Here is an 8902-nt window from a genome sequence, read left to right on the forward strand (position 1 = left end):
AATTAGCATTTTGCATTTTCTTTCATTATCTACTCAAAGTCATGCCTACTGCACCTCTAAACATTTCATTAAGTCCAATGATACAGCAAACACTCCCAAAATAAACTTAGATTGTATTGCAGTTTCACTTAACAGTATATATATTTTTTGTTTGGACAACTGCTTTCCTTTTTTTTCCTCCCTCCATTCTTTTTGGTGTATACCCAATAGTGCAACAGCTGGGCGATATGGCAATTCTGTGTGTAACGTTTTGAGGAGCTGCAAGGCTGTTTTTCACAGTGGCCGCACCATTTTACATCGTTGGCGATATACAAGTGTTCCAATTTCTCTATATCCTTGCCAACACTTGTTAGTTTCCTTTTTTTTTTTTAATTATATCCCAAGGGTGTCCCACTGTGGTTGTGATTTGCATTTCCTAATGACTAACAATATTGAGCATCTTTTCATGTGTCTGTTGGCCATTTGTATACCTTTTGCAGAGAAATGTCTATTTGAGCCTTTTGCTGGGAGAGACATTTTAGGCCTTCCTGAGACCATTTCCTGAGTTCCCAGGTCCACACAGAGGGTGCAGCCAGATTAAGGGAGACATCAGAGTTGGGATGAGAGGGGTGGGTGTAATGGTCTCCAGTTGAATATCTTCCTGCAACAGAGAAGGAAGTGAATATGGGAGGGGAGAGGTAAAAAGGGTGGGGGGACAGAGCCTCAGGAGGATGGGGGGGAAGAGGAGTAATCTGGCCCCACAGTGACCTTGGGTTTGGCCTTCTCTCTGGTGTGCTGGCTGTGCTCATGGCCAGTAGGGTAGGCCTTGGCCCAAGGCCAATCTCCCTCACGCTCCCATCCCACCTCCCAGACACAGAGGGCTGTGACCACGGCTGGCACAAATTCCAGGGCCACTGCTACCGCTACTTTGCCCATCGACGGGCATGGGAAGACGCCGAGAGGGACTGCCGCCGTCGAGCGGGCCACCTGACCAGCATCCACTCACCCGAGGAACACAGCTTCATTAACAGTAGGGACCCTGGTGGGGGGCAGGGGGCAGGCTGGCGACTTGACATCCCTTTGCCGGGGCATCTCCTCGGATCCTGAAGACACTACCTTTCTGAAGCTGTGCTCATTAATGCAAGCCCTGACCACTTTAATTCGTGTGTCCATTTATTCACTTGTTATTTCATACATTCACTTCATTCATTAATTCACCAGCTATTTACTATCTGCTACATGCCAGGCACCATGCCAGGCATTGGGACACAGCAGTGAGTGAGACGCATATTGTTCTGTCTGCAGGGATTGACTTTCTTGTGGGGGCTATAGGCAAACAAGTAAATATCTAACTAAATAAGTTTATACTATAATTTAGCTGATCCTAAGTGCACTGATGACAAATAAAACAGCCAGGGAAAGAGGGCAATGAGGAAGCATCTGTGATGTGGGGGATGAAAGGAGGAAGGAGCTCTGCATAAATCTAGAAAAAGAGTGTTGCATCAATTAAATGTGGCATTTATTGATTTATTCATCATCCCTCTGCCATTTGTTCATCCATTCAGTAATTCACATTTCCCCCATCCCATCCCCTGTTAATTCTTTCATTTGTTAATTCCTTGGTTGCTTTATTTCTGTTTTTTCCCTCCATGTAATCAAATACACGCTTATCCCCGAGGACACTCGGTGACCGACTCCCTCACTGGGCCCCACCTGCTGCCTGGTCCAGCCCGCCTGCTGGCCCTCCCATCCCTTACTCTCATTTCTGCAAAGATCTGACGGGTCTCTGTTTATCCCTTCCTGTGACTGTTGATTTAAGCCACCAATCATGGCAAGACTGGAGCCTAATTCCATCCCTTTTCATACCCACCCCCCACCCTCCCACCCTCATCTGCTTGGGAAGGGGGGGGACACAGCCTCCAGCCCACACAGAGGCTGGGGGAGGGTCTGGGTCTTCCCCTGCCACACCTTCCACCCCTCCTCCAGCCCACAGCCTAGGCTGGGGGAGGGCTGGGCACCTAGCCCTCAGGATGCCCCACCTCACAGGCTTTGGGCGTGAAAACACTTGGATCGGCCTGAATGACAGGATCGTGGAGAGGGATTTCCAGTGGACGGACAACACGGGGCTGGTGAGTGGCAGGAGCCAGGCTCGGGTCTCCCTACATCAGTGGGATGTGTGTAAGCCATGTGGGCTCTGTGCTCTGGCCTGAACTTACCCTCTTGTGCAAATCAACCATGAAAGTTTCTTGTGGCTCTGGGCTTCTGGAGTTGGGAAAGGAGCTTCAGCGAAGCTCCAGGTCACCCTTGACTTCCCAGCCCTGTAAACACCCGGTCCACTCAGGGACTGAAGTTATAAACCTAGGACAGGGCCTGAGGTCTCCTCTTGCTCACTGCTGCGCCCTCCAGCCATGGACTTTAAGATATTCCCATTTTGACAGCCCCCTGCCTGCACTGCCTCCCTCATCACTCCCAGGGACCCCTGCGGCAGCCACCCCCCCCAGCCCCTCCTTCCAAAACACACACTTGCTACCTACACTCTAGCCCTCCACCTGGCAGCCAGGGGGACTTTTTTAAAAATTGTGGTGAAATTCATGTAACATAAAATTAATCATTTTGAAGTTATCTTTTGTAAAAAAATGTTTATGTATTTTGAGAGAGAGGACACACAAGTAGGGGAGAAGCAGAGAGAGAGAGGGAGAGAGAGAATCCCAAGCAGGCTCCATGTTGTCAGCAAGGAACCTGATGCATGGGGCTCGATCTCAGGAACCAAACAATGAGATCGTGACCTGAGCCAAAATCAAGAATCGGGCATTTAACCAATTGAGTCACCCAGATGCCCCTCTGCTTTTTATTTTTCATTTAACTAATCTCTATACCCAGCGTGGGGCTCCAACTCATGATCCAGAGATCAAGAGTAGCATGCTCTTCCGACTAAGTCAGCCAGGTGCCCCAAAATTAATACATTTAAAGCGTATAATTCAGTGGCATTTAGTACTTTCACAGTGTTGTGCAGCCATCACCTCAATCTAGTTACAGAATATGTTCAACTGAAAAGGAAAACCTATGCACGGGCACCTTTTAAAAATCATAGATCCCCATTCTCCCTGCTTCAAGTCCTCTCAGGCTCTCTATTGTTCTCAAGATAAAAATCACCTCTTCCTGCTGTGAAACACGGTCTGGCGGTGCCACAAAAGTTAAAGTCAAACACAGAATTGCCACATGACCCAGAAACTTCGCTCCCAGGGAGATACCCAAAAGAAGGGGAAGAAGACCTTTCACTCAGATACTTGTGCACTCATGTCCTCAGCAGTACTAGTCACAGTAGCCAAAAGGTGAAAATGACACAAATGGCCATCAAAAGATAAATAGATGAACAAAATGTGGTCTGTCCATATGATGAATATTATTCAGATACAAAGCTGATATATCACTACCATGTCGATAAAGCCTGGAAACCTTATGCTCAGTGGAAAAGACCACGTATTGTATGATTCCATTTACATGAAGTATCTAAAATAGGCAAATCATAGAGACAAAACGTGGATCAGTAGTTTCCCGGGGCTGGGGCAGGGCAGAATGGGGAATGATTGCTAATAGAGAGAGAGTTTCTCTTTTTAAAATATACTTTATTAATTTTTGAGACAGAGAGAGACAGAGCACAAGTGGGGGAGGGGCAGAGAGAGAGGGAGACACAGAATCTGAAACAGGCTCCAGGCTCTGAGCTGTCAGCACAGAACCTGATGCGGGGCTCGAACCCATGAACTGCGAGATCATGATCTGAGCCAAAGTTGGACACTTAATTGACTGAACCACCCAGGCGCCCCTAGAGAGAGTTTCTCTTTGAAGGGATGAAAAAGTGCTGGGGTTAGGCAGTGACGATAGTTGCACAACACTGTGGATCTTATTAACACCAATGAACTGGTTAAATGGCGTAAAATGGTTAAAATGGTAAATTTTATGTTATATGTATTTTGACCACAGTTTCAAAGAATCCACCTCCTCGGGCCACCTGGATGGCTCAGTCGGTTAAGTGTCCGGCTCTTGATCTCAGCTCAGGTCTTGATCTCAGGGTTGTAAGTTCAAGCCCTGTGTTGGAGTCTGCTAAAAAAAAAAAAAAAAAAAAAAAAGGAATCCACCTCCTCTACTGCAAGAACTGGCCCTTGCCCACCCACTGACCACACCCCAGCTCCATCCAGCAGCTCCAGTCCCCCTGGCCTCTGTTCTGTTCCTCAAACAGGATAAGCACTGCCCTGCCTCTGGGCCTTTGCGCTAGCTGTTCCCTCTGCTTGGGATTCTGTTCCCTCCCTGCATCATTTCTACCCTTGAGTCTTCAGCTATCCACTTGCATCCTCAGGGAATCCCTCCTGGACCTTTGCTCAACTATTTATCTAACAGTGACCTATGTGGAAAATAGACTGTCAGGGAGAAAGGAAGCAGGTAGGAGGGCCAAGGAAGAGGCCATTGCAGCCTCGCAGCCAGAGGAGGGGTGAGTCCGGGTGCAGTGGAGGCCACCATCAGGCCGAACGGTGCCCGTTGTCGAGATAGAAACACTGAGTCCTTAAAGTTTGAGTAGGTTGGCTAGGGGAGTCCTGCACTAAGCAGCGATAGAGTCTGAGCCTCTCTGCTCCCTATTCCTGCAGCAATATGAGAACTGGCGGGAGAACCAGCCTGACAATTTCTTCGCGGGTGGGGAGGACTGTGTGGTGATGGTCGCACATGAGAGCGGGCGCTGGAACGACGTTCCCTGTAACTACAACCTCCCGTACGTCTGTAAGAAGGGAACAGGTACGCTGCTGCCCTCCCCGCCTCTTCCCTCTGCCTTCCACGGGTCCCTGTTTTATTTAAATGTGTAAATGCAAATCAGCCCTGCCCAATTTTCACTACAGTGCTGTGTGAGAGTGCTCATTTTTTCCCACCTTTGCCAACACCGTATGTTCTCAAACTTTTTGTTCTTTGTTCGTCTCTAAGTATCGAAAAGATAATATCGACTTGTCCTGGTAGTGTGCGTGTCTTTAAGGATGAGAATAACCAACTGTTCATATGTTGCTAAGCTATTTCTATGTATTCTTTGTCCTGTGACCTGCAAGTTCATCTCTTCTGCATAACATTCTATAAGTTTGTTGGTCATATTGATTTGTGAGAATTCTTTATATATTAAGGGAACCCTTATATGCATTCTCGTGTCCACTTTTCTATTGTACTTTTGCTTATTCTTACTTTTGTGTCTGTGGCAGTTTTCATGTCCTTTCTTCCTTTCATTTGCTCATATTACTCTTGTCTCCCACCTTCTTCATTGCCATCATGCATAAGAATTAGGGGTTCCTGCCCCTAAGGAGCTCTGGGTTTCAGTTGAGGAGACAGACACAGTCACTTCTGTCCATGTGAGGTCACAACTGAGTAAAGGGTAGGATCTGCTGAGGGGTGTATTATTCCCAACAAGAGAGGAAACCAGTTCAGCCCCAGACTCGGTGGTCGCTTCCCTAACTGCTGCTTCCTCTGTCTCCAGTGCTGTGTGGTCCCCCTCCAGCGGTACAGAACGCCTCACCCATTGGTGCTCGCAAGGCCAAGTATAATGTCCACGCCACTGTACGATACCAGTGTGACGAAGGATTTACCCAGCACCACGTGGCTGTCATCCGATGCCGGAGCAACGGCAAGTGGGACCAGCCCCAAATTGTCTGCACCAAACGTAAGTAGCTGTCCCCAGACACCCCAACACAGGTTTCCGGTTATTTGTAGTCTCCAATTAAAACATCATATTACTGGGGCACCAGGGTGGCTCGGTGGGTTAAGTGTCCGACTTCAGCTGAGGTCATGATCTCACAATTCCTGAGTTTGAGCCCCACACCGGGCTCTGTGCTGACAGCTCAGAGCCTGGAGTCTGCTTCAGAGTCTGTCTCCCCCACCCCCGCCTGTCTCCTCTTGCACAGGCGCACTCTCTCTCTCTCTCTGAAAAATCAATAAACATTAAAAAATTAAAAACCAAAAAAACAAACAAGAAAGCCCCCCATCATATTACTACACACTTTGATCTGGCTGAATAGCTGCCTAGTAAGACAGCCTTGCAGACAAGTGAGAACTTACCAGCCTGCCTGGTGTTCCCTTCATTTCTCCTCCTCATGAAAAGGCCCACTGCATCAGGCCGCCCGCCTCTCACCGCCTTTTGCCATATCCCTGTCCTCCCCCACTTCCCTGCAGCCAGACGGTCCCATCGGATGCGGCGACACCATCACCACCACCAGCACCATCACCAGCATCACCACCATAAATCACACAAGGAGCGCAGAAAACACAAGAAACACCCAGCAGAGGACTGGGAGAAAGAAGAAGGGAATTTCTGCTGAAAAACCAGGCGAAAGGAAGCACAACCCCCTTCCCACACCTTTTCTGGAGCCTTCACCTGGGGAGACAGAGCCCAGAGGGGGAAAAAAAAAAAAAAAAAGAGGGTCTGAAAGTCCCTGAGCCCCAACCCCCCCCCCACCGCCCCCGGCATAATCCTTTGTAAAAAGCTCCTCTCTCCTCTTTCTTACATACACAAGGTCCTCTTGGCAGGCATAGCCATGTATCTGAAAAGTCAGTTCCAATCGGGCTGAACGCTGGGAGCATCTCCCAGTGAAAGGAAGCACAATCAGCAAAGATGGTTCTTTGCATTGGTGAAGTCTTTTGTTGGCAAGGCTGATTACCAGTTGTTGAAATAAGGCTTTGATGAAGGTGCAAGAGTGTATGTTTGGGTTTACACTAGGGAATTGCTTTTCACACCAGGAGTTCAGGCTTAGTAAACCGTCAGATGGGCAGGTTTACTAAATGCAGGCTGAAGCTTTTAGTGAAGGTCATTGGCTTTGGGAGTAGAAAACTACACGAAGCATGCTGCTTGGACTTGACAGCTGCTCCTCCTTCACCCTGGACTTCAGCACAAGTTCTTTCCCTGGTCTTGGTGGATAAACGGAGTGCGGAACTCCTATGTATTGAATTTTAGGAATGTTTTTAGAATAACCTCCTTCTATGCCCTCAGAGTTAGGGGTCAGAATAGAGCAATATATGGGCAATAGAGGGAAGGTGTGATGCTTACCCTCCCAGGTCTAGTCCCGCGCTGAGATTTGGTGGTTCTGTCCGTGTGGGGAATCTCTCTCACACACACAGATGAGAGGATGTTTAGGGCTTGATGAGCCCAGATTTCTTCCCCCTCCATCTCTCAGGGAGACAAAGAACCTCCTTCCTGGACCAAGGAGGTGCCAAGTTTTTTCTAGCTCAGTGCCCATACCCGTCCCCCAAGAGACATTGGGAGTGCCCCTGCCCTGGGTCCTGCCCCTTCTCCTGCCCCATCCCTGTCTCCATTCATTGCCTGGTGGACTAGAAATGCTTAAAACTTGAAGTAGTAACATCTTTCTGCGGTCATGTTGTAGAGAAATGCACAGTGTTAAAACCGAAACACACACACACACACACACACACATTTTTCTCTCATTGCTTCTTAAAAATCTTTGACGTGGGAAAGAACTAAATCTGTTCCCCCAAATTGGCAACCTGTAAAAGAAATCTCCAAGCCAGAGGCCAGGATTCTCTTGATCTCTGGCAGGAAGAACCTACATGTCATCCTCCATGTTTTGTCCACTCTGAATTCCTCTGCTCTGGGCAAAATCTGTGGATCTGCGTGAAAAATCACAGTGGGGAATGGCTCTCTGCAGAAGAGAAAAATAAGCAAGTATATGGTCCAAGGGTTCAGTAGAGAAAGAAATGTGTTGATTGAGCCCATATTCTTCCTGGAAAGGAATAACCGTAGGTTATAGACTATGGAGTCTATACTGTGCTAAGGACTCACACACTATCTCCTTGAATCTTCTTGACAGCCCGGTGATCTTGGAACTCTTCGTTCCCCATTTTACACATGACAAATCTGAGGCTCAGAGAAAAGAAAGGCACTGGTTTGAATCCACAGCCAAGACAGGAGTAAGGATTTGGTCCTTCACCTGTCTGATTCCAAACACCACTTTTACTTTGGAGGAAGGGATTGAAGCATCATTACACTCTCTCATATACACAAGCAGATTTAGGAAAAGATTGAGAAGTGCAAACTAGACCCTAATTTTTGACCATGATCTTCAGTCTTCCCTGCTATAAATATTATCGATTGCTCCACCTTATAGTTATAGAGAAAGCCCAGGGATGTACATTTGCCTTCTTGCTTTGATCATTTTTTTTGCTTTTAAAAATATAATAACACATCTTCAGTAATTCATGTCATAAAATAATTTTCCTTTGGGGGTGGTGCTGAGGGCACAATGTTTTGGGGGGCGTGGCTTATGCTCCCTGCTCTCGGCCCCCTTAGCCCCTTGCTCGGCCTCCACCCCAGCTCCATGGTGGGAGGGGGCTCTGGTCTTTTCTAAAGTGGGTGGTTTGTCTTTTAGTCTTTCCCTTTGGGATGTGCGTGTGTTTGCGTGTGCCACGTGCGTGGCATGCGTGTGAGTGTGTGAGTGTGAACAGCTTCAGGTTCTGCTGGTTTTGCTGTGAGCTGCAGTGTTCTGTGGGTCTGTGGTATCTGACACTGTGGATATTAATGTACTTCTTGGACATTTTAATAAAATTTTTTAACAGCTCAACCTGCCTGTTGCCTCCTGAACCTTTCTTCATTAATTTACTCAGCAAGTACTTGCTGAACAGCTATTATTAGCCAGGTATGATGCTGGGTGCTGGAGAGATAATGGTGAACAAGACAGACATGCCCCAGAGAGGTGGTCAAGGAAGGCTTCCTGGAGGAGGTGGACGGAATCTAAAGGAGGAAGAGTGTTAACTAGATGAGGAGTGGAAAAAAGGAAGACACTTTCAGGCATAAGGAAGAGAAAAGGTAAATATCCTCTTCCAGAAGGGACACGGGCTGTTTGAGAAAGGAATCCACAGTGGCTGGAGCAGAGTGATAGAGGGTAGA

The 8902-nt window shown here is 47.7% G+C and overlaps 1 protein-coding gene across 2 annotated transcripts in view; it reads left to right on the forward strand.

The window, feature by feature from the left end:
* NCAN (neurocan) overlaps positions 1-8576 on the forward strand; it is a 27128-nt gene extending 18552 nt beyond the window's left edge. For both annotated transcript variants that reach the window (XM_029918366.1, XM_029918365.1), the window contains exons 11-15: positions 851-1009; positions 2026-2108; positions 4620-4764; positions 5486-5668; positions 6178-8576. In XM_029918366.1, coding sequence (XP_029774226.1) covers positions 851-1009; positions 2026-2108; positions 4620-4764; positions 5486-5668; positions 6178-6323 — 716 coding nt within the window. In that variant the 3' untranslated portion in view covers positions 6324-8576. The remainder of the gene's footprint in view (positions 1-850; positions 1010-2025; positions 2109-4619; positions 4765-5485; positions 5669-6177) is intronic.
* Positions 8577-8902: the final 326 nt, after the last annotated feature.

The sequence above is a fragment of the Suricata suricatta genome, chromosome 12 (genome assembly GCF_006229205.1).
Source record: "Suricata suricatta isolate VVHF042 chromosome 12, meerkat_22Aug2017_6uvM2_HiC, whole genome shotgun sequence".
Lineage (NCBI taxonomy): Eukaryota > Metazoa > Chordata > Mammalia > Carnivora > Herpestidae > Suricata > Suricata suricatta.